General features: G+C 37.9%; 1 protein-coding gene across 2 annotated transcripts in view; it reads left to right on the top strand.

Moving 5' to 3' along the window:
* IPO11 (importin 11) overlaps window positions 1-27133 on the top strand; it is a 212552-nt gene that overhangs the window by 170276 nt on the left and 15143 nt on the right. Inside the window, exons 28-29 of one of the 2 annotated variants that reach the window (XM_003827413.5) lie at window positions 5496-5591; window positions 15538-15622. In XM_003827413.5, the coding sequence (XP_003827461.3) occupies window positions 5496-5591; window positions 15538-15622 (181 nt within the window). The remainder of the gene's footprint in view (window positions 1-5495; window positions 5592-15537; window positions 15623-27133) is intronic. The other variant, XM_063604439.1, reaches the window with a different exon arrangement.

The following is a 27133-nucleotide window of genomic DNA, read 5'->3' as shown; positions in this document are numbered from 1 at the left end:
TTAGGGTTACAGAGCTTAGAGAAAGGTCATTGAGCATAAAGTTTTTTGGTCAACTGTAATACATTATTATTAGAAAGCTGTAACAAAATAGTAAACATGTGTTTATATGAAGTTGTTAGTTTAATTACACATATGTATTTTTAAATGTGAAATTTTGCTTCAGAAATATTTTTTCTTTTATTCATGATACAATGTTATTCAAATGCTTCTTGCAAACTTTGACATTGGTGTCTTCATCATTATCAGTCAAAATTCCCTTTGATCATGTAACACTGTTTTCCAGAGTATTTTATCTTCATTTTGATCTGAGCTGTGTGGCATACAAGACTTTTCCAGGAATTTAATCCCAAGCTACCATTACCTTTTCAAATAACTTCGGTAACATGAACAGAGTTGGCCTTTTTGATTTGTTCTTAAAATATATCTTCATCACCTGAGGTCGGGAGTTCGAGACCAGCCTGACGGACATGAAGAAACCCCATCTCTACTAAAAATACAGAATTAGCTGAGCATGGTGGCACATGCGTGTATTCCCAGCTACTCAGGAGGCTGAGGCAGGAGAATCATTTGAACCCACGAGGTGGAGATTGTGGTGAGCTGAGATCATGCCATTGCACCCCAGCCTGGGCAACAAGAGCAAAACTCAGTCTCCAAAAAAAAAAAAAAAAAAATATATATATATATATATATATATATATATATATATATTCATGATTACCTTGTAATTATGTATAGCTTTATTTTCATCAGTTTCCGATATCTACAATGGTGCTAGCTCCATAATTACCAATTCTCTGATAAATTCCTTTTATCACTTGAAAAAAATAATTCTGTCAAGTGACTTTTTAAGTAACTATTCAAGCCAAGTGTTTTTATTCAGCTGAATTTTTTTTTTTTCCAGACAGTTCTGTACCAGCCCTTAATCATCTCCTTTTCATGGAAGCTTAGTATGTCTTCATTGGGCATTGTTTTTTATAGCAAAATCACACAGGATGGCAGTTTCTTCTCATGCCATGACATATAGATCCTTTTAGTTATTCCTTGTAGTCTTGAAGATAATGGTTTTGTTGGAGGAGGGCGACACTGCTGTGTGTGTGTGTGCACTCAAAAAATGAAAAGACAGGTAATCAGGGGAATGGTTTAGTAGATAAAAGCCTTTGTAAGGATCATTATTGAATGCAAAAAAATTCAACTTTCACTTTAAGATAGTGAATTTCCACTATGGTTTTTTAGCTTATTTTCTTGCCAGTATTTTTTAGGGGAGCTAGATTTATTAATATACTTTTCCATGACCATGCAGAATTACTGTGTAGAAAGGATGTATGTTTCCATTTAAACGACAAAAGTATTTGCAGGCTGTATCCTGGAAAATATCTATAGGGGAAAACTTTTTTTTTTTTAACTAGGTAATGGGTTTATTACATTTTTAAGTGAATAAGTATTTTTAAAGTATTTTCCCAGTTTTCTAATATAAAAAATACTGAGTTATAATACATTCTTTAAAAAGTTCTTTGCTGTCTTTAACAATTTTTAAGAATGTAAAAGGATACTGACATGAAAAAGTTTAAGAGATTTAGAGACTGTTAACCCCCTCATTGTTCAAATGAGAAATGGTGATGATGCTGACATTTAAGTAGTGCTCTGGTACATGTGGCAGGCCTTGTTATAAGCACTTTCCTTGTGGATACTATTATGCCTCCATGTTACTGATAAGGCAAGTGAGGCACAGAGAGGTTAAATTGACTTGCCCAAGGCCGTGTAGCTAGTCACTGGTGGAGCGACAATTTGAGGCCCTGATGCTGACCACAGTTTCAGCCACTTTCATGAGGTCTGGGAGGGATCAGAAGGCCTCTGCCATCTGGTTACTTCACCAGTTCTGTGTGTTCTCTAGCAATTTCACAATCACTATGCAGGAGTCACTGAGGCCTCGAATCTGCTTTGCAGTCTTCATCCCAAATTCTGCCACCCTGAATGTTTTCAAGCATGGCCTTACAGTTGGACTTGATGTTTTTCAAATCTGTATGCACTTCCACTTCAACCACACATTCCTCCCTTGTGATCATGCTCAAAACTCTAATATCCTGTCTTATTGTAACTTCACATTTTCCAGTTTTCGTACTCTCTACCACTAAACTTTTTTTTTTTTTTTTTTTTTAATGTACAGTGTCTTGCTTTGTCACCCATGCTGGAATGTAGTGGTGCCATCATGGTTCACTGCAGCCTTGAACTCCTGGCCTCAAGCGATCATCTTTATATCTCAGCTGGGACTGAGTAGCTGGGACTACAGGCGTGCACCACTGCCCCCAGCTAATTTTCTTCTTTTTTGTAGAGACAAGGGTCTCACTTTGTTGCCTAGGCTAGTCTTGAACTCCTGGCTTTAAGTGACTCTTCCACCTCAGCCTCCCGAAGTGCTGGAATTATAGGCATGAGCCGCCATGCCTGGCATAAACTTTGATGTTTGCACTTGGTGTTATGGGGTTTTCTTTTGTTTGTTTTTTCCACTTTTAACCCCATTCTCTACCTGACCCAACAGATGCCCTGTGGTCAACTCAGACTTCTCATTCATACCCTCAGCTCTTTAAACCCCGCATCCTCAAACTCTACCAGCTTTGCAAGCTTCCAAGCCTGAATTGCCTGACTCAATTTCTCCCTATGTATATCTGATTGGGGTGTAAAATATAGCAACTAAAAATGATAGAAGTGTACAGATCGGGGCTGTTACAAATCTAGGGCATTCAGCTGCAGTTGGACCTCACTGCCATTGAGCAATCTTTTTGTCTTTGGTCAAGGCCCTCTATTACAAACATTGACCACTTGGTTCCAACTACTTACTCACCCACGTGCCTAATACATAACCTCACCTTCTAATTCACAGAGGGAGGAAAATTCAAAATGCAGGAACTTCTGCTTCCCACTGTGTGCCTCCAAGGGAGTGTGTACATCTGTGTCCTGCTGCCTCATGTATGAAGATATCCTTGTGTTCAGCCCTGCCTCTGTTATGATCCCACTTCATCCCATCTCTGGGATCCTGCTCCTTCAGCCACCCCTTTGGCACCTGTACTTTCAGCTGTTCAGCCTCTACTGGTCCATTTCCCTCAGCCAAAAAACACCCCTTCAACCCTGCACTCCCTCTAGTTATTACCCTATTGTTTCCCTCCCTGGACAAGCTTCTTGAAAGAATTGTCACTCCCCTTCCTCAGCTTAGGACTTGATTTATCGGATTACTTGACTTCTGGTGGTGTTGGTCACCCTCTCATCTTCTGGGATACCACTTTCATCATCTTCCTTCTTATGTCTTTGCTCTCTTTGTATCCCCTATTGGATTGAGCCGAAGTCACCAACCTAGTCAAGTCACCCACCCAAGATGAAACCCAACAGTCATCCTAGACTCTTTCCTCCCATTTATCTTTCATAGCCAAATTAGTTGCCAAATCCTGTGATGCTTACCCATTAAACATCTGTCAAACCTACCCCTTTCTCTTTATTCCCATGGCCACCAAACCATTTCAGGCTGCTACCATCTCTTCTGATGTGGAGTGATCTTGGCTCCTCACCAACAATCATACTCCCTTACGTGGTTCTTTTTACTGCCCTGGGCAATAATGATGCTGAAGGGCCCCCCAGAGGAGAATTCTGTGCCAGAGAACAAGAGTGACCAGAAGAGGGGGAGACCAATGGTGTCCACCCAGCAGAGGTATCTCATGAGATAGACTGAAGTGTGGCCCCTAGATTCAAAAATTGATGTCATCTGTCCATGGAGTAGTAGGGTCAAAAGCTGCATTGCAGTAGGCTGACGGGAGTCCTGGGAAGCCTAGAAACTGAGAGTAGCTAGAGATGACTTCTTCCAAAAGATGAGCTGTGGGCTCAGTGGAAGCCCTCTGAAAGCAGTTTCTCAGCACAGTAAGGTTGAAGTCGTCTCCAGTCAAGCCTGGAGCACTGCCTTCTGGGTGTGGTCAGTATAAAGTTCTGGATTTCAGTCTTGGCTTTAGCCGCTAGCAGCTGTGGGGACACTCCACCATCTCAGTCTTTATTACTTGCCAATTGTAGCAGCTTTCAGCTAAGTTTGTTCCTTGCTCAGGGGCTGTTCCAGTTGTCAGCTCTTCCTCCTGTGGTAGGGAAAGTGGAAAACTATTTTTTTTTAATGTTACCACTGTTATAGTCTCTACTGTTGTAGAAATTCTGGATTAAAACTAATAAATCAGGGCTTGTTTCTTCCTTTGGCTATTTCAATAAATTGTTGTTCTTTACTTAACCCTGTTGGATGATATAAGCAGATAAATACAGTTAAGGGAATATTTTATTTGGTCATGGGTTTTAGTGCCTAAAAACTTGTTTAGTCTCTTAAATTACCCTAACTTGACTTACTTCCTGTATTTAAAATGTAATAATGCAAGAATGACTTTAAATATTAATTAGGTACCATGTATAAATAGCATGATTATGGTCTGGTTGGAGCTGAGAAAATTCTAAGGTGATTAAGGTTGTGATTCATTTCTGTCTTGGGATTGCTATTATTAAAAAGTGTTGCATCATTAATTTTAGCTTAGATAACTATTTTGAAAAGTTAATTGAAAATTTTGTCTGTGTTACTGCCTGCCTGTTTTCCTTCTTGGACGTTATAAAAGTCTGTAAAATCTGCACTTTTATAGATTTACCTCCTTAATGTATAAAAATTTAAAAAACATTAAATTTTTTAAAATTTCATTGCAATTTAATTTGAATTTCCCTAATGCCTAATGATTTTGAGCATCCTTTTAGGATGCTCACATGCCATCTGTGTATCTTCTTTGGTGAAATGTCTGTTCATGTTTTTGCCTTTTTTAAAAAAAATGTTTTTGTTCTGTTTCTTTTAAGAGACAGGTCTCTCTGTGTTGTCCAGGCTGGAGAGCAGTGGCTGTTCCCAAGTGTGATCATATTGCACTGCAGTCTTGAACTCCTGGCCTCAAGAGATTCTCCTGCCACAGCCTCCCAAGTAGCTAGGACTACAGGCTTGCACCACTGCACCTGATGCCTATTTTAAATTGAAATTATTTTTCATCTTATTGTGTTTTCAGAGTTCTTTTTACATCCTAGATTCAAGTCCATTACCAGATATTTGTTTCACAAATATTTTCTTCCAGAATTTGGCATGTCTTTTTTCTTCACAGTGTCATTAGAAGAGCAGAAATTTTTACTTGTCAATACTTTATGTCTTTATCTTTGTAGTTATATAAGTAACATAAGACTGTTATAAATCTAAGAATATTAAAATATTCCTTTACTATCGAATCTATCCATCTAGTATTTAAACATACTAATTAGTGAAAAAGAATTTTGTAATGTTATAGGCAAAGATAAACTTTTTGTTATAAGAAATAGATTTTGAAAGTTTCTTTTGTATTTCACAGCTGAAATTTCTCTTCATGTTCAAGAAGATGTTTAGGAAAAGAAAAAACAAAAAGAATTAATCTGTTCTAGTATTCCAGTTAACCTGTTTTGCTTTTCTTTTATTCTAGTGTTATCCAAGATAAATTCTGTGGGATTATAAACATTTCAGTAGAAGGCCTGCATGATGTCATGACGGAAGATCCTGAAACAGGAACTTATAAAGAGTAGGTGCATTATTTAATTAATCATAGTTGGATTTGGGGGATAATTAAATACATGCTGCATGATTTTTTTCACCATCACTCTATAAGCACAGTATGAAAGTTTTATAATTTCTCTTTTATACAGAAACGTTTTTGTTATTTTGCTTGTAATATTTATTGTTTGATCTTGGTATCACCTTATTTATTTATTTATTGAGATGGAGTTTCACTCTTGTGGTCCAAGATGGAATGCAGTGGCGCGATCTCAGCTAACCGCAACCTCCGCCTCCCAGGTTCAAGTGATTCTCTTGCCTTAGCTTCCCGAGTAGCTGAGATTACAGGCATGCACCACCACACCTGGCTACTTTTTGTATTTTTAGTAGAGACGGGGTTTCTCCATGTTGGTCAGGGTGGTCTTGAACTCCCGACCTCAAGTGATCTGCCTGCCTCTGCCTCCCAAAGTGCTGGGATTACAGGCATGAGCCACCATGCCCGGCTGGTATCAGCTTTATTATGTTACAGCGACAACCTGAATTGAGCTGCTTTGATTTACTCATTGTTTGATGATTAAGTTTTTAAAATTTCAAATATATTTTAGCCTATAAGTCTTTTTCCTAGTATGTTCTGAGCATGCTCTTTTTTTTTTTCAATTTTGCTGTTTATAAAGCCATCTCTAGCAAATGGGAAAGATTGTCACTTGAATCATATTTTGTTGAAAAATATGGATAGCAGATATATGTTGTTGAATCTTATTAAACATAAACATAATGTGTCTGATATGTCACTTAGCTTTTGAGAAAACTGGAGTTTGTATGAAGTGGAAACATCAAATTTTTTGAGACTACAAACCAAAAACAAGAAAGCATTCAATGTAGGCAGGTTTTTTTTCTTTTTAAGTTAATGTAAGGTTTTATGGCTGTATTAGTCCATTCTCACGCTGCTATAAAGAACTGCCTGAGACTGGGTAATTTATAAAGGAAAGAGGTTTAATTTAACTCACAGTTTCGCAGGGCTGGGGAGGCCTCAGGAAACCTACTGTCATGGCAGAAGGGGAAGCAAACGTCCTTTTTCACGTGGCGGCAGGAAGGAGAAGTGTTGTGCAAAAGGGGAAAAACCCCTTATGAAACCATCTGATCTCGTGGGAGCTCACTCACAAGCACGAGAACAGCATGAGGGTAATCGCCCCCATGATTCAATTACCTCCAACTGGGTCCCTCCCATGACACATGGGGATTATGGGAATTACAATTCAAGATGAGATTTGGGTGGGGACACAGCCAAACTATATCAATGGCACATGACTGTAAATTGTATACATAATATGTGACAAAGTTTACAACTCAATGTGAAACATTTAGGATATGATCAGATGTTCCTTTGTCCTCTTTGGAGTATACAGTTTAGTTGAGAGGAATGGCTGATAGCACAGTTAAAACACTAGTAATGAATGCAGACAGTTATATCTTGTTTTGTGCAGGGCACACCAAACAGTACAGTTCTAGATTTTGCTTTAACAGTCAGGGAAAGAAAAAAGGCACTATATGTTACAGTCTTCAGGGAAGGATAAGGGTTAGGATGTAGGAAGTAGAACAAAATTATAACATGTTTTAACTGGAAGAGGTAAGAATCTGAAAGTTACTAGAAAATTTAGAAATTATCTAGTGCAGTCTCATGGAATTAAAAATCAGGATATCCAGGCTCTGAAAAGTTAGCTGGGCACAGTGGCTCCTGCCTGTAATCCCAGCACTTTGGGAGACTGAGGCAGGCAAATTGCTTGAGGTCTGGAATTCGAGACCAGCCTGGCCAACATGGGGAAACCCTTATCTCTACTAAAAATAACAACAACAACAAAAAAAGTGGAGTGACACAGCAGATTTGTGGAAGAGTCAAGATGAGTCAAGGTCTCCATGTGCCAAGCTCAGCCATGAAGTAAAAGTTTTGTTTTGGAAGAGGGAATATGTTGGAAGTAAGGAAAACAAACCAGTTTTAGGATCCCAGCTAAAAGGCCTAGACTTGAGCATTAGTATTGATGAGTAGCTGGAACATATCTGACCACTGGTTTCTTTTATCCCCAGAATTGTTTGGTGATTTCTTTTTATTCTGGGGTGGTACTTTGCATATAGAAACACAGTTGAGAAATAAATTACCAAGAGATACACTTTTCTGTGTCTCTGTTTCAAAGAGTGGTTAGACTAGATCTCTATTAAATCTTCCTACATTATAATTCTATGAATTAAATAGAGTTCTATAAGTTACAGTCCATGAGACTATAAGGCATAAATAAACTTTCAGAAATGCCTGTGTGAGAAACATAAAATACATACTTATGTAGCTAACTTGGCTTTCAACTTCCCCTTCCTGTTTATTTAAACAGTTTATTCAAAAAAGTTAATCTTTCTGGTTCTGTTGAATTCTTATTATAGTCTCTTAACTGAGTGAATTGGAAAAAAGGAAGAAAACTCTATTTCCTTCACCTACATCAGTAGTGTACTAGGGTTCTCCAGAGAAACAGAACCAACAGGAGACAAAAATATGTATATATAAAGAAATTGATTGTAAGGAATTGGCTCACATGATTATGGAGGCTGAGGAGTTCGAAATCTACCATCAGCAAGCTTAGGACCCATGAGAGCCCATGATGTAAGTCTGAAGTATAAATCTGATCATGTCCCTCCAGTGTGGAAATCACCAGTGGACCTCCATTGAGTACAGAATACAGTCCACAGTTCTTTGTATTTCACAAAGGTTACTTAACTGGTTGGCTCTGAAGACGGAAGAAGTACAGTGTCCCAGCTTGAAGCAGCCAGAGGATGAATTCTTCCTCATCCAGTCAGTTTTATTCAGGCTTTCAGTGGATTGGCTGAGGTCTACCCACATGGGGAGGGCAAACTGCTTTACCCAGTTTATAGATTCAAATGCTAATCTCATGCAGAAACAGGCTCGCTGATACACCCAGAGTAGTGTTTAACCAGATTGCTGGGCACTCAGTATCTCAGTCAAGTTGACACAAAATTAGCCATCACACTAAGAAAGCCTTGTTGACAGATCATCTTTTTATTCAAACTGTTTACACCAGGCACTGTGTAGTGTGAGGAAGCAACTGAGTCTCTCACCTGAGAGAGCCCACAACCTAGAAGGGGAGACAGGGACCAATGGAGCAATATCAGGTGCAAGAGAGAAAGGAGTCCAGGGAAACTGAGAATCATTCTTAAGGATATGTAGTGGATTGGAGCCAACTAGTTAAGTAACCTTTGTGAAATACAAAGAATTGTGGTCTGTATTCTGTAGTCAATGGAAGTCTCCTGGTGATTTCCACACCGGAGGGACATGATCAGATTTATACTTAGAAAGGTCACTTTGATGCATTGTGGAGGACGACAGAAGGGGTAGATGCTGGTGCGTGGTCTCAGACCAGTGGAACAACCTGGGATGCATGTTAGAAATGCAGATTCTCCTTCCTCAGTGCAGACTCATTATATCAGAATCTTTGGGGGTCACACAGTAGAATCTGCATTGCAAACAGGAACTGTGATGTTTCATATACACTGTAAATGAGAACCTACTGCTGTGGAAGTGGGAAAACCATTTAGGTAGCTGTTAAAGTAGTCTTATCTTGGTGAGTGGTGAAGAGATGAATTTGAGATATATTTTGGAGGAAGGATTAGCAGGAAATGGGGACAGGTAGGTATGGCTAAAGAGGATTGAAAGGTGTTTACAGTTTGGGTGACATATGACATACACATGCATATATAATTTTTAAAAATAGTTGTGCTTATACCTGTAGCCTATGCTTATTTTTATACCTTGATTTGTCCTCATAACATATTGAACAGGCATTTTAAAATTTAAACAACATTCTGTGTGGAAAAAAATGGAAATGGGCTTTTATTTTCCCTTCTAATGATCCCTCTTTTTTTAAAGTTAGAAAAGTTTATCTTCCAAGATAAATGGATAGTCAACAGTTGCCTATTAACGTTGATACTAGTATTTCTTCAGAGTTGTACAGAAAATGAATTCTTTTGGAAGAAAGAAGAATTCCATTTTGAGAGTTGAAGAATGTGTTTATTTGTTGGGGTTTTGTTGGTGGGTTTGTGGTTTGGTTGGTTTTTGTTTTTATTATTTTTTTTAGCTAGAGTTTTGATTAAGCCAAGAAAATATATTGATGGGGCTAGAGATTTGCCTTCTTTGCTTTCTGCTTGTCTGGTTAGAGTATTTCTCTTTTATTTCCTTCAATAATATTTTTGTTGAAAGGAATATTGGGAAATGAAATTGACAATCCCTTACCAAGGTTTGGGAAGTAAAAAGGAAGAAAGAATTTAGTGGCCCGGCGCGGTGGCTCATGCCTGTAATCCTGGCACTTTAGGAGGCCGAGACGGTAGAATCACTTGAGCCCAGGAGTTGGAGACCAGCCCTGGCAACATAGTGAGACCCTGTCTCTATTAAAAAAAAAAAAAAATTGAAAATCAGCCAGGCACACGCCTTTAGTCCCTGCTTAGCAGCTGCTTAGGAGGCTGAGGTGGGAAGATTGCTTGAGCCTGAGACATCGAGGCTGCAGTGAGCTGTGATTGCACCACTACACTCCAGCTTGGGTGACAGACCAAGGCCCTGTCTCAAAAAAAAAAAAAAAAAAAAAGAATTTAGCCAGCATTTTAAGAAGCCTAGAGGCACTAAAATTTGACTAGAAAATGACTCATAAGTTGTTTTTATAGCTAGAAAGTACAAAACATACCAAGTATAAAGGAAATAGTCTTATTTGAAACTATTCTGTAGTCAGTGGAGGTCCACTGGTGATTTCCACACTGGAGGGACATAATCAGATTTATACTTAGAAAGGTCACTTTGGTCCATTGTGGAGGAAGACTGGCGGGGTAGATGTTGGTGAGTGGTCTCAGACCAGTAGAACAGCCTGGGATTCTAAAAGTTAAAATTTGGCTTTTATAAGGACTTTTTTCTCCTTCACTCAATACATTGACCCACTGAACAGCTCTTCAGAATAGAATAGAGAATACTAGAAGAAATGTTGGTTCCTGGATTCTGACATCTGCATATTATCTTAACTTGTGTAGATCCTAGTGACCTCCTTAGGAAGTCTCTCTCTCTTCAGTTTTCCCCCTCTGATCCATTCTGCCCCACTTAAAATTAAAAGCTGAGTTTCTTACAGGATCAAGTTAATGGGGCTCTATTCTGTGCTGACTCAGACACCAGCTTTCTCTCTTGTCTCCCTGGATTCTTCATCATTCTGCAAACATGCCATACACTTATGGCTTGACTAATAATATTTCTGCTCCTTGGTGTGTCAAGCCCTTATCCTCCTTCGCAAATATCTACCTCTAAAATTGCATTCCAGGCTTATAGGAAGAATTCATTCCATCTTTCCCTGTTTCTTCATGGCACTTTGTCTTTACTGCTAATATACAATATTTAGTTGCTTATATTCAGTCTAGTGACGGTAAGAGGATTTGAGACAGTGCAAAAGAAAGCACATGCTCATTATAACAGAAAACTATTAACATAGGATTGAAGGGATTTAAATAAGAAACCTTGATTTGGGAAACCTGTGGCATCAGGATATAAAACTTAGCTATACGCTTTCTAATTACCAGGATAAAAAAAGAAACATTAGGAATTACATGGGTCTTATTTTCAAGTAGAAGAAAGTAGGTTTATCAGGTGTTAAACTTAAGACAAATTCAATTTAACAGAGTTTGATTAAGCAAAGAATTGTTCACAAATTGGGCAGCCCCTAGAACCAGAATTGGTTCACAGTGTCTTCAGGGCTGTACCTGGTCAGATAATATTTATGAGCAGAAACGGGAAAGTGAGGTACAGAAAAGGGAAATAGGGTACTGAAACAGCTGGATTGGTTACAGCTCAGCATTTGCCTTATTTGGACACATGTTCAACAGTTGGCCACCTATGATTGGCTAAAACTCTGATTGGTACAAGAAAAGATTACAATCTCTACACTTCCAGTTAGGTTACACTTTACTGTGTACGAAGAGACCTTCAGGCTGAACTTAAAACGTGTGAGGAAGAAACTTTAGGCTAAATGTAATTTAACACAGGAGAGGGAGACTCATAATATTTCTTCTCACTGGGGTGTCATGCCCTGAGCCCAGAAGTGCATTTGTTATTAATATTTATGTAAGTGACTATACAAGGACTGTCCGTTTTAACAATAAAGAATTAGTTGTTTCTGATACACTAATGACTGTAGGTAAGTGACTCCAGGATTAGCTGACTGTGGCCTTAGCTACATCAACAAAGCCTGAGTTTTTTTCTACTCCATCCCCTCAGCATATTAACCTCATCTGCAGGCTACCATTCCTCATCGATAAAAAGTAGTTCTAGGCATTACAGTTCATGACAATGCCACTGACAGATAAGTAATCTTCTTTATGTCTTTTTTAAGATCAAGGCAATCCTTTTCTGGAAATCATTGCATTAGATGTCTTCTTATGTCTAATTGGCCAGAATTCCTTAAACATTCTCCTGCTGAAAGTAATCATTGACCAGGGGAATGGGATCTCCATGATTGCTTATTGAACTACTGGCACTGGGGGGCTGGGATCAGCTTTTTCTGAAACAGTGGTAGCATGGGAAAAGAGGATAACTGTACAGATTCAGAGTTCAATTAGGAAAGAGGCTGATTATATAGGTCCACTACAGAGACCAACTGAACAGTGTCAGTTTTGTCTTATGTGAAACAACCCATAAATTGTTTGTTTTCTTTCTTTCTTTCTTTCTTTTTTTTTTTTTTTTTTTGAGATGGAGTCTTGCCCTGTTGCCCAGCCTGGAGTGCAGTGGTGTGATCTCGGCTCATTGCAACCTCTGCCTACCAGGTTCAAGCAGTTCTCTCATCTCAGCCTCCCGAGTAGCTGGGATTACAGGCACGTGCCACCACGCCTGGCTAATTATTGTATTTTTAGTAGAAATGGGGTTTCACTATGTTGGCCAGGCTGGTCTTGAACTCCTGACCTCAAGTGATCTGCTTGCCACAGCCTCCCAAAGTGCTGGGATTGCAGGTGTGACCCACCGCACCTGGCCCATAAATCATTTCTTATATCAGCCTAGCTGAAAGTCAGTTACATAGCCATAAAAAAAATCATTATTAAACAATTTATTGGAGGCCAGAGGTAAAAAAAGATAAGTAGGAAGCGTTTTGGTGGTTTGCCCTAACATAGAATGGGGGTTAACGAAGTGTGTGTCCCCCACAACTTTCTCAACAACATTAGCATCAACATGATGGAGGAAATGATGAGAAAGCATCACAGAGGAACTTGTGAGACATGCAGATTCTCAGGCTCCATCAAACTCTAGTGAATTAGACACTATGGGAGTGGGGCCCAACTGTGCTTTAACAAAGCCCTTCAAGTGGTTGAGCTGAAAACTCAAGTTTGAGAATCGCTGATATTGGACATTAAGAAAATGACTGGAATACTTGGCCTTTGCCCCAACTATCCCTCCTGTGCACACAGATGGGCTCCAGGTAGAGTGGAACTAAGCTTTTTTTAGACAATTGCACTTATTCTGTTCAGGTGCTAGAATAAGGGCAATTTTAAAGCATCCAAATTTGATACCCTGAAGTAGAGAAAAGTTCACTTAGACAACAAAAATTTTGAGGAAAAATACTGTTTATCAGCGCTCAATGAATGTTTGTAAATTCAGCCTTTTCTCATCTGTAAAATGGCTGAATTACTTAGGGCAGAGTTTATATAGATTAAATGAAAGTATTACTACAAGTACCTTTAAACCCAGAAATGACTTAAAAGGTTTCATTTTTTCATGCTAACACCTGTTGGTTCTGTTTAGCTGGTTGAAGTTTCTTCTTGAGAAAGATTCTTATTTAGCAGGCTGGAGTGCCTGGATCTATTCGGTGATTTCTGCCTTGAGTTTAGAATGGAGGAGTGGCCACTTATATTCACGTTAGTCATTCCTATTTTAAACTGTTGTGTTTACTGTTTTATTAGTATAACTATTACTGCATGCACAGTCTACACACTTCAGTTTATTAGAAATCTGTTAATTCTTACGTGTCTTTTATGTAAAGCGTGATTGTCTATCTTTAATCTTTGTCAACAAAATGAGATTTGACTTTTAGTTGGAAATTTTCCTGCAGGACAGTTTTAGCTTTGGGCTTTTCAGTATTCTGTTATTTGTCTAGTTTTTGGTCAGTGAAAGAAGTAAAATCTGTATATATGTAACTCCAGAGTATACTCTAATATTAACGTGATAAATCTTCTTTTTTTGGGGGTGGGGGAGACAGAATCTCGCTCTGTTGCCCAGTCTGGAGTGCAGTGGCACGATCTTGGCTCACTGCAACCTCCACCTCCTGGGTTCAGGCAATTTCTCCCATCTCAGCCTGCCAAGTAGCTGAGATTACAGGAGGCTGCCACCACACCTGGCTAGTTTTTGTATTTTTTCTTTTAGTAAACAAGGGGTTTCACCATGTTGTCCAGGTTGGTCTCGAGCTTCTGACCTCAGGGGATTCACCTGCCTCAGCCTCCCAAAGTGCTGGGATTACAGGTGTATGCCACCATGCCCGGTCTTAATATGATAAATCTTTTAATTTAGGGAGGCAGAACAGAGAGCATTCACTGTATGAGTAAGTTAACAGATTTTGGAATGCAGTGGAAGAATTTGATGCAGAATAAAGCATGCTTTCATGCAGATCCATAGTCATTGCAGTTAGAATTCAGGTCTGCAACAGACATAAATTGGCTAGTGTAAAGAAACCCCATATTATTATTCAGTTCTAAAATACAAACTGGGATGTAGACCTTTTTAAGACACTTCACTTTATTAAATAGCTTTTGGGTCAATAGAGTAATGTAATTTTCTTACTTTGTGTCAGAGTCCATTGGCCAGCTACTTGTACTACACTGTATTATATCATGGCAGACAAAAGCATTGCAGCCTCAGGTCAAGGCCATGCAGTGAGTTAGGGATTGAGTTCCTGCCGTTTTTCAGGACTTCTGATTTCTAGCCTAAGGTTCTTACTCTTTGATCCCACCAGTGGGCACTGACTGGATCAGAGGCAGTCACTCCAAACATTGCTTTTTTAATGGTAGGAAATAGAAACGAAAGACACTTGTTTCCACTGCAAGAATGAGCCTGATCAAGTTTTCTGGTATCCGCACCTGTGTTAGTTCTGTATTAAAAGCTATTTACACAGCTGAGTCAGGAATTGTCCTTCACCTGTACTTGCTACAAAACAAGAGAACCCAAACTTTCTTTGCCACTGTTTATTGGTTAGGAACCTATGATCATGCTGATAAATTACTGAATTCTCCTGTTACAAGTTAGGAAACAGTGGGATTTGTTCCATCAGTTTGATTCACTAGACAGTGTTGATTTCTGGTCTCCCTGGAACCATTGTTGACTGAACAGGAAACTGTTTCTGTTATCTCTGCTAATAGTAAAGAGCATGGTGCAGATATTCAAAATAAAATGATTTATAACTACCCAGAAGGTACAAGTGCTATCGGGACAAGTTCCTCATAGCACAGTAATGTCATTTGGAACACAAGGTAGATTGTTACATAATTAATATGTTTGTGATATTTAAATTATTACATGTATAAAATTCTGTAGATGTGAAAATTATGGGGAAAAATAAGTATTTTAAGAGTTTATGTCATTTTTAAATAACATATAAAGTGTATACATGCATTACTTTGTCAGCTGATGGTTCATTGTTTCAGAAGTGGCGTATAAATAAATTACTAACTGAAATGCCCAAGTAAAATGCTCTAAAATGTTTTAGTGTGGCCCTTTTTATAGTGAGATATCTTTTCATAATTCAAAAATTTTGTTAAATTTTAAATTATCTAGTCTTTTTCTCACATTTTGGTGTAAAAAACTAAGAACATAGAATTATTCATGTTCTTAGTGATTTTAAGGACTTATTTTTAAGTGTATTATAGACATTTTTATTTAAAACATGTTTTTTAAAAAATTATTATAGCTGTATGTTGATGTCTCATCTTGAGGAACCAAAAGTAACAGAAGATGAAGAACCACCCACAGAACAAGATAAGAGGAAAAAGATGGTAAGTTATAAAAGTAGCTTCTAAAAATTAAGAACCATATATTATCATTTTCTGTAGGTTCAGAAATATCTATGGTCTATTTGTCCATCCAGCTATATGTCTATCCATCTATCCCATGTTACAGAATTAATGTTAGGTGTACCCTAAAACAGATACATTTTATTCCTAGTACAGAAAGTTGAGGTTAACTTTTCATCTGAAATAACTGTTGCTTATCTTAGTGCAGAGCAGATGATTTAGTGTTTTACTTATGGAAAGTATGTGACCTGCAAACCTTATTTAAGTTGAAATGTTTATTCTTCTGTTTTGAGGAGATGTACTGAAATTTCCTTGCATTCCCTATTATTTTATAGATCTTCACATGAACTTTTGCTGATCTGCATGACAGGCTTTTATAAAAATGCCCTTAAGTTAACCACTAACTTGTTGTAAAAACCACTAATTCTCACCAGAGGAATCTGATAAGGGGAAAAGAACAAAAAAAAAGGAAATATCTAAAATATCTTGCCTTTTAATATTATATATAATCGTGAATGTTTAAATATTTATCTTGACCATAAATATAAAATAGGTACATAAGAAATTATTTTTTCCCTTTTCTTTTGGAATCTTTTCTTGTCTTCTGGCCTCATCATTTAACTAACTTTATTATACCTTCTTTCCTCATTTGCAAAATGAAAACAATTGTATCTACCTCATAGATAGAATAAATAAATATTTAAAATGGTTATGGATACCTAGTAATTACTCTGTAAGAGTTAGCTGTCATTTTAATCTGATCATTGTATTTACACCTCGCATTACAGCACGTTAGCCCTCAAGGGCCTAATCCTTAGCTCATAGCTACCATTGCACTGCTCTGAGAGCCTTCTTTTAAACTGTTTGAATTTAACTCATTTTACTTTGCTTTTATGCTAGGTATCATCTCCCTAGCACATAGTGTAGAGGAAAGGACAACATCCAAGGATTCTTAAGACCTGAATTCTAGTCCTTTTTTACTATTACTTGTGACCTTGAGCAAGTCACCTTGTCTTTGTAGATCCGTTTGCCTCATCTGTGAAAAGCGGCAGAAATTGGATTAGCAAATGTCCAGGGTCTTCGAACTGAAAAATTACTGTTAAAACTCTTAATATCATTACTTTTCTTCCCCCAAAACAATGTTTGTACATATAATAAGTCCTCATTTAACATCACTGATAGTTTCTTGGAAACTGTAACTTGAAGCAGAAAAACATATAATGAACCTAGTTGTACCATGGGCTAATTGATCTAAACAAGAAGCTCCTACAGCATATTTCTGGTCACAAAAACATCACCGAACTTCTTAATAAAGATCCAAAACACTTCTAATATTTAACATTGAAGTAAGTGTGAGCTATATATACGTTTAAGAAAGATTAATGAAAACAAGTTAAATTATTTTCCCTTGTTTTTGGTGAATCAGTGAGTGATGATGGTCGTGATGGTGGGTTAAATCAAGGAATAAATGTTTGCAAAGTGAAAATTGTAAGGAGCACCTCCTACTGCCATGCACTTCAAAAACGAACAAATCTGGCGAGCTCGCTGAAAGCTTTCATAGAGCAGCATTTATATGCATTTGTATGACAATAATTTGTATTCATTCATTCTTTCATTTTTGCAACCCACTTATTCTGCTTTACGGTAGTGGGTGGCTGGAGCCTTTCCTAGCAGCTAAGGGTGCAAGACAGGAACCAGTCCTGGACAGGACACCACTTCCTGACAGGGTGCACTTGCACACACTTACACTCAGATGGGAACAATTTAAACACGCCAGTTCACCTAGTGTGCACAGCTTTGGGATGTGGGAGGAAACTGGAGTACCCAGAGAAAAGTCACGCAGACATGGAGAGAACACGCAAACTCCACACAGACAGTGGACCCAGCCCAAATCCATTTGTTTTCCTTTTCAAAGTTACAATGAAATGATGATAGCAAGGACCTGCTGCGCAGTCACGCACTGCTCAGCAACACAACATTTCGGTCAACAGCACACTGCATATGATAGTGGTCCGATAAGATAATGATACCATATTTTTACTGTACCTTTTATGTGTTTTGATGTGTTTAGATACACAGATACTACTTGGTTACAGTTGCCTACAGTATTCGCTACAGTAACATGCTGTACAGATTTGTTGCCTGGGAGCAATAGGTTATACCATGTAGCCTAGGTGTATTGTAGGCTGTACCATCTAGGTTTGTGTAAGCACACTCCATAATGTTTACACAAGGAACTTGCCTAACAATGCATTTCTCAGAATGTATGCTCATCTTTAAGCAATGCATGACTATTTATCTCGAGAAGTATTTTTCCTTTGAAATTAAACTGTTTTGTGGTTGTTTTGTTTTGTTTTGTTTTGCAATGGAGTCTCGCTCTATCACCCAGGCTGGAGTGCAGTGGTATGATCTCGGCTCACTGCAACCTCCGCCTCCCAGGTTCAAGCAGTAACCATACCTCAGCCTCCTGAGTAGCTGGGACTACAAGTGTGTGCCACCATGTCTGGCTAATTTTTTTGTATTTTTAGTGGGCACGGGGTTTTGCCATGTTGGCCAAGCTGGTCTTGAACTCCTGACCTCAGGTGATCTGCCCACCTTGGCCTCCCAAAGTGCTGGGATTACAGGTGTGAGCCACCATGCCTGGCCTATGTGGTATCTTAAATACGTGGAAAGTATTTTTTTTTGCACCTACAGTAATAATAACCTCTAAGTATAGCCTAACATTTGTCTTTCTACTGCTCACACCCCCACTTTATCATTCTAATTATATGTAGTATTGGTTTATAGAACAACCATTATTTTTTTAAGTGGCTGATTTTAAGTTACTCACTACAGTAGATATTTAATATAGATTTATATTATCATCTCTAGTAAGATTTCCAGTACCTTGGTCTTGCTCTTGGATACCCACTGCTCTTAGATATGCTGAGGATACCACAGCAGTTTTTGACTGAAGCTGGGATTGTGTATTGTATAACATTTAATAAATCCAATTATGAATACATGCTAATTTTCCAACAACTTTAAACAAAGAAAATTTGTTTCACTTATCTCTTAGAATTATAAGTTAATATATTTTTTCAGTAATTATGTCATTCTTGAACTGTATTGTCTATAACGTTAGACATTTTTTGAGAACTATCCAGCAATATCTTGGTTGTTTCTTCAAAGGAGGAGAGTAAACATTTGCTGGCAAATGGTTATGAATTATTCTTTACAAAAAAATTAGCAAAGGCTTTTCTCATTTTAAAATGAAATTATTTACTAGGAAGAAAAATATAGCTGCTTAGTTCCAAGGTCACATAAATGAAAATTTGATTCGCTTACTGTCATTGTTGTCTTAAAGTAGTCCATAAAATGTGGTGTCTGTGTTTCAGCAGCTGCTTTGGTAGAGAATAGCAGTAGTGATTGTAGTTCAGAAAGGCAGATGATTAATGTTATATCAAATGTGCCAAATAATTTTCCATACGTTTCTGAGAATTCTCTATATTTTATTTCAAATAAGGATGAAATTTACACTCAGGAAAGCTATTAAGTTGTCCAGCCTTTTGATCTCCCTTTTCATTCTGCCTCTCTCTCTACCTTTCATTTCGGTGAAATAATACTTAGAATAGCACATGCAGCTCAAGCATTTTATTTAATATATGTTTCCTTTCTGTCCAGTATATTCTAATTAGTAGAATAATAATTTTATGACCTTTACTATAAAGACTTCAGCTAATATATTAACATCTTTAGTTTTTTGTAATTTTTTGAAATCTGACTCATAGTCACTTGTAAGTTGTAATTTCCAAATTCTAGTTTTGAGCATTTTAATGCTTTCTCACAACTCTATGATACCAGCTAACAAAGTATTATTATTATTATTATTATTATTTTATTTATTTTTTGGGATAGTCTTGCTCTGTTGTCCAGGTTGGAGTGCAGTGGGTGCAAACATGGTTTACTCAGCCTCAACTTCCTGGGCTCAAAGAACCTTCCTGTCTCAGCTTCCTGTGTAGCTGAGACCACATGTGCATGCCACTACGCTAATTTTTACATGTTTTGTAGAGACAGGGTCCCACTTTGTTGCTTAGGCTGGTCTCGAACTCTTAGGCTCAAGAGATCCTCCCTTGTCAGCTTTCCAAAGTGCCGGCATTACAGGTGTGAGCCACTCCACCCTCCCTATTTTTTCATATTATTACTTGTTTTTTTTTTAAATGGGCAAATGAAAACTGTATGTATCTGTGGTGTACAACATGGTGTTTTAAAATATGTGTATATTGCAGAATGGCTGAATCAATCTAATGAGCAAATCTGTTACCAGTTGAGCTCATTCAGAAAGAGAAAAGTTGGGCCAGGCGTGGTGGCTTATGCCTGTAATCCCACTACTTTGGGAGGCCGAGGTGGGCAAATCGCTTGAGCCTAGGAGTTCAAGACCAGCCTGGGCAACATAGGTGAATCCCGCCTCTAAAAAAAAAAAAAAAAATTTAGCTGGGCATGATGGCGTGCATCTGTAGTCCCAGCTACTTGGGAGGCTGAGGTGGGAGGATTGCTTGAACATGGGAGACGGAGGTTGCAGTGAGCCAAAATCATGCCACTGGTACTCCAGCCTAGGCAACAGAATGAGACCCTGTCTTAAAAAAAAAAAAAAAAAAAAAAAGGAGAACCCTTATGTCTCATTACAAACCACTGAAGTTAAAATGTGCGCGGCCGGGTACGGTGGCTCACGCCTGTCATCCCAGCACTTCGGGAGGCCGAGACAGGCAGATCACGAAGTCAGGAGATCGAGACCACCCTGGCTAACACAGTGAAACCCCATCTCTACTAAAAATACAAAAAAATTAGCCGGGCGTGGTGGCATGCGCCTGTAGTCCCATCTGCTGCATTATCATTTGAATGTGTTTTAAATTGAAACATATATATGGCAAACATAATCTGCAGCTTTACTTAGCTTTTTAATGCAATCAAGTAGTGTAGACTGCAGCTCTGGCAAGCTTGGCATCATAGTCTTTTGCCTAGGCTCCAACATATGTAAGTAAACTATACGTTAGGTTGAGTTGCATTTTATTTGATGAATTTATAAGTACATCCTAAGTTTCATGCCAAATATAACAAATCCTGAGCATGGCTTTTGTACTGTCTTAGAGTGATTATTGTTTCTGTACTGCTCTTGCCAAATACCGTACTGGCTCAAGGATGGAGAAGAGTGCTGCACTGTGAGGATGGAATTGTCCTGCAATCAGAGCCTACACATAGCTAACATTTTTCTCTTAGAGCACAGAGATATCTCCCTCATTTCCCCCTCCCCGCTTTCCCCTCCTTTACTCATCAACTCTGAAAACTTTCATTTTATCTAACTTTTGGATCTAGAAGCTTTCTTTAGACTTGTACTTATTAGAATTTAGAATACATCATCGAAAGGAAAGTGACACTGTTATGAGTTGAAACTATTTCATAAGGTTTTCTGGAAATCTTTATTCCAAATATAATGTCAACAGGGCACACTGTGGTAGTGGCTTGGGGTGGGAGTTTTTAAACTCTCTCTGGATGATTTTGACCACTGAGAACCAGTAGATTGATTCTTTTGCCTGCTCCCATTTGCTTCTAGAAAACCTCAGCAGAACTACTATAAAGATAGAATTGTATTGGTACTGATAAGGTACTGTGTTGTTCTTAATTAAATATCAGTAATTTTTAATGTATGCATAAAATACATTTTCCTTTTGCAAATAATAATATGAGAATAATTCATCATCATATTGGTGGCTTCAGAACTGCCCTTTGAGAATCCTTACCTTATAGCATTCAGTAATCAAGATAAATTATAGCATTGTTGAAAATACTTTTTAGTATTCAGCTTACATGCAGTCCACCCAGGTTATGAGTTGAGAGACCTTTTTTCTTTTCTCAACTTGCGCAGTTAACATTTATCACTTCTAGTGTCATGCCACATCTCTTTTTTTTTTTTTTTTTTGGAGAGTCTTACTTTGTCACCCAGGCTGGAGTGCAATGGTGCTATCTCAGCTCATTGCAACCTCTGCCTCCCGGGTTCAAGCGATTCTCCTGCTTCAGCCTCCCAAGTAGCTGAGATTACAGGTGTGCACCACCACTGCTGGCTAATTTTTGTATTTTTAGGTTAGAGACGGGGTTTCACCATGTTGGCCAGGCTGTTCCTGAACTCCTGACCTCAAGTGATCCACCCGCCTTGGCCTCCCAAAGTGCTGGGATTACAGGCATGAGCCACCACTCCTGGCCTCTCATGCCACATCTTGACCCCAAACCTTGAACTCCAACATTTCTCTCTCATCACAGTCTCTTCTTCCTTACTAATCATTCCTTTTCTTTTGGTAGATCTATTTTGAACTTTATCTGGAGCCCTACAATTTTTCCTTACTTTGTCCTCTTAAATCCTAGAGTACCATATTCTTTGCTGTTTTTACCTTTGGACAAGCCATAGCCCTCACCCTCTCTATTTCAGACTTACTGTATCTGGGGGCCTGGGAATCAGGCATACATATTTTCTAAAAGCTTCACATGTTCTTTTGGTGTATAACCAGGGTTGAAAACCACTAGAATAAGAATTAAACCCCTTGACACTCTTTTAAGAAAGACCTCTGCAGTCTGCCTCCTTTTAAACTTTGTCCTGTATTCTCATTCTATCTCCTTCACTGGCTAAACCAAATGACTTGTCTCCACACGTTATATGGTTTCTGCCTCTATTACATGCTAGTCCTCCATCTGGAATAGCCCTTTTGTCCCTTTTCTCCCCACTGAGTTTTCTCATTTGCCATTTTAATTCCCATATATGCCGTGTCCCCCACATAGACGCAACCTCCCCCACTGTCCACATCCTGTACCACAGTGTTAAATTTGTTACAGCTGATGACCCTACATTGACACATCATCACTGACAATTGATAGTTTATGTTAGGGTTCACTCTGGTATTGTACATTCTATGGGTCTTAATAAATGTATAACGATGTGTATCCAACATTGTAGTATCATACGTAAGAGTTTCACTGCCTTCAAAATCCTGTGTTCTGCCTATTCATCCCTCCCTCCCCTGAGCCCCTGGTGTTTTTACTGTCTCCATCATTTTGTCTTTTCTGGAATGTTATGCAGTAGGACTCATACACTGTGTAGCCTCATATGATTTTTATTCAGAAAGTCAGCAGAGTGTGATGTTGCAGCTAATGTGTGTTGTCACTTGTCTGCTGGCTCACCATGCTGGTGTGGGGAAGCAGCTGGAACTGCAGCAACTCCACGTCCTGCCAGATCCTCTCTAGCTTCTCTTACTTTAGAGCCAGGCACATGCCTAGTTTAATAATGAAGGCATTGGCTTCTCTTAGAAGATACCCCATCAGCAAAGTTGAAGACTTGGAAGTGATGAGAGGCTAAAGGGTGTTCCCATCTGTTCTTATAGGTTCTACTCATTCTTGCAGTTTCACTTTGCCCTGCCCCTTGGGCCATATGACTTCAGGCTGTAGCATCACCAGCACAAAAAGAAACAGCCTTCCATGGACTAGACGTTTAACTGGTTCTCACAGTCATGGAAGATCAAATCCCTATAATAAGGCCAAATATATGATTGATACAAGCTCCCTAATGCCTAACAGCATGTATGATGTATATCAGGTGCTCAGCAAATGTTTGTTGAATGGATAAGTGACTGGATGAACCAATGAATGAATGAGAGACACAGTCCCTGCCCTCAAGGAGCTCCTAGACCAGTGTAGAGACAGAACTGAGATGTAGGGCTGACAACACAATTGTGTCATTTTGACATCTCTAGTGGAGCAGTCTGGAGAAGAGCTGGGCCTGCCCCTAGGCCTCCCAGTCACCAATGTCTTCCTGATTTGGGTTTATGCTGGGTGAGGTGATGGGCACTTCATTAGACTGCCATGTTAGTTGGTGTCCCCAGGGGTCTGGGAGCACATAATTCAGTGTCCTAATGTCCAGCAGGTGACTGCAAGGGTTGCTTCTGAAAATGAGGTTCTAACTGTTGTGTGTCCAGGTGCTACAGCAAATATGAGGTCAACTCGTAGTCACATGTGTAGGTCTGCTTCTGGCGCCTGCTCCTGGGACCACATTGGATGTGGCTGTTGGCGATACTGTAATTGTAGCAGTCCCATTTAGGGAAGCACTGCCTAGCTCTCAGGAGGGAATAACAGCAGTCATGGGTGAGGCAACAACCAGTTGTTGGCATCCACTGGCTGCCTCTGGCCCACCAAACCACAGTGGCAGCCATAGATGAGGTACTTGTAATATTACTGGATATATTTTATCATACTGTTTGAGTGAATAAAAGCATAGGCTTGAATGCTATGTTAACCTGGTTAACATAGAGGTACTCATATTTGTTACTTTATTGCTTGCCATCTGATTATTTCTTTTTTCCTTCAAAAGTTACTGAAATGATTTTGTTTTTTTCTTTATCCTTTGGCACAAGATGATCTTTACAAAGTTTGTAGATAGATAATAGGAAAAAGCCAGCTATATATTGAAAAACAGTTTGAAAGATAGTGAATATAAATTATTGCTTCTCATTTTGCAATGAGAAAGCAATTTTACTATTAATTTTTATCCATGTGTCTGTCTTTTGGTTGTCACTGGTTTGTTGTCACTTACGTGTTGGTTATCACATATCACATATATTTGCACCAAATTTGGTTATCATAAGGCCCAGTTTATAAAAATGTGTGCAAATCCTCACACTCCATTCTTTTAAGACTTAACAAAATTAACAATATTAAAAGCATTTCTCTATTTACTCTTAGTTAAGTAATCAAATAATCAAGTGATAATAATCAAATGATCAAGTAATCAAATAATCCTACCTGCTACCATTGCACAACTAAATATATAATGGCAATAGAACTAGCATCTTCAAAATGAATCTTTTTTTTTCTTCTGTATTCATTCCACATACATTTTTTAATGCTTACCATGTGAAAACCATTGATCTTTATAATCAGTACTTCCTCTGAGAACCTATCTTCTAGGGTATTTTGATCAACAGTACATACATAGTATTTTTAAAGTGTTAGATATCATTAACTTATTACCAGGCCAGTTTCTTAAAATGGAAAGATGTACTTGTTTTTATCTGTGCTTTGCTCACATTCTACCTGCTTCTCTAAGTTTGATTAACTGACTGTTGTACTGCTGTTGATACATCCTTATTTTCATTTCTAGATGATACACTGAAACATACAAAAAGCCATTGTAGGACATATAACTTTACCTATAAATATTTCAAAATTGTAAACCAAACATAGCTTTCCTTATAAATGAGGCCCACAAGCTCAATGTTAAACTTATCTCAAGTATTAGAAATACACTGTGGTCATGGGTAATTCAGGTCCTAAAAAGTGCAGAGTTGAAAGTGACATTAAAACAATCCAAGAAGATAGGAAATAATGAATTGAAATAATCCAACTGAGATGCAATAAAGATACAAATTGATAACCAGGCATCCTAAGGTAGCAGTTCTTCCTGTGATAGAGCTAAAATGTTAATCAAAAAATAGTTTCAGATTATGGAGGTTAAGATCCTTCACAGTAGGCTACATAATAGTAATCAAAGACACTGGAAAAGAAAATTCCCTTGAAAATGCCTTTGGAACTAAATAAAGTGATGATAGTGATGGTTATTTTTTAGTTGAGATTTCAAATTAATTGCCTGCTGACGTCAGTATTGTTCTTGAGTATTGCATAGCAGACGGCCTCACTGTATCTCCCTTATTTACTTGAATTGTTACTAAAAACCTTAATCGTGATGAATTCAGTAACTTTGCCCCTGTTCACTTGGAAACGTTGGCAACATGGTATTGGCTCAAGGTAAATAAAATCTTCAGGTTTGTAAATGAAGAATGTGGTCTCATTTGGGAGAACTTTTTTAGTAACTTAGGTAACATGCCAGGGTACATTAGACTGCCTTCATGGCAGTTTTTCCTATTTCCTGTTTTTCTCTTCTGCTTCTTTTTCTCAATAAATTGTAGTACTTACTGTCTTTTAATATAAGGGACTTGTCTTTCAAGGGAAGAAAAATTAAGTAAACTTTTTGAAGAATTGTTCTGTATGTGGAAGTTGCCATTTTGAAGAAATTGATTTTTCATTATAAAAGTAACCTATACTAAAAACCACAAAATAAATGATATGTTGTGAAATAACATTCCCCTAGGTAACCTTTACTAACATTATGCGATAAGTCCTTCCAAATATTTTATATACATACATAAAATATATGATCTATATGTATTTTAAATGTTAAAATTACGTTACATTCTGTTCTGGTGCTTGATTTTTCTTAAATGAAGAACTGCATAATTCAGTGAACCAGTATTTTCCAAACGATCTGTGAGTACATGTTAAAAAAATCATTCAGAGGTAAAGATTTATTCAGAGAGTAAGACAGGCCAACGGATTTTAATGTGACAGAGAATGGGGGTCTATTGATATGGTTTCAGATTTCTTTTAAGAAACTACTATTTGTGAGTTTCAGTGTAGTTTCAAAGAAGAATATCCAAAATGGTCAGCAAAGGCTGTTAAATACTACTCCATTTTCCAGCTGCATATCTGAGAAAGACTGGATTTTCTTTACTTTAACCAAAACACATAATGCAACAGATTGAATGCTGAAATAGATACGAGAATCCGGCTTTCATTTAAGCCACACATTAGATTTCCAAGTATGTAAAGCAGTGCCATTTTTCTCACTAAAGAGATTTTTTTATTTTGAAAAATAGTTATTTATAAAATTTATATTAACATGTAATGGATTTATTGATATTTTAAAGTGAGTTGATAAGTATTTTTGAATTTTCTAATTTCTGATCCAGTAAATATTGGTAGATTTAACCCATATAAGCAAATACTTCTTGAGATCACCAATAACTTTTAAATGTAAAAATATTAAGGGCCTTGAGGCCAAAATGAGAAACTACTCTTGAAAGACATTGAGATTGTTTCCATTTTTCAGTTACTATAAGCAGTGCTTCAGTAAACAACATCAAGTGCTGTCTTTGTGTACTCCTAAAAGTTTGTAAGTCTGTAGGAAAAATTCTTAGAAGTAGATATGCTGGGCTGAAGGATATGTGTTTTTGAAATAGTGATAGATTATACCAAATTGCCAATTTATGTGCTCAGGAGTGGTTCATGAGTCATCCTACAGTCTGATCAATGGGATAAGTAGAAAGCAGTGTTTTGTTGTTTAATGTACTTTTTCTTAATTATGAGTGAGACTAAGAATTTTTTAGATGTTTATAGCTCATTGATTTTTTTTGTTTGATGAATGGCTTGTTCATATTTCCCTCTCTCACACATTTTTTTACTGGACATTTTGTTTGATTATCTGATTTTAAATAAGAGTCCCATGGTAGATTTTATTTCCCAAGAATAGCCATAATAATATCTCCTATTCCACATGCTCTTCTTTTTTTTTTTTTTTGAGGCAGAATCTTATTTTCTCACCCAGTTTGGAGTGCAGTAGTGTGATCTGGCTCACTGCAA

The sequence above is a fragment of the Pan paniscus genome, chromosome 4 (assembly GCF_029289425.2).
Source record: "Pan paniscus chromosome 4, NHGRI_mPanPan1-v2.0_pri, whole genome shotgun sequence".
NCBI classification, from domain to species: Eukaryota; Metazoa; Chordata; class Mammalia; order Primates; family Hominidae; genus Pan; species Pan paniscus.
Note: the sequence above shows the minus strand (reverse complement) of the source record. Positions and strands in the feature narration are given on the sequence as shown.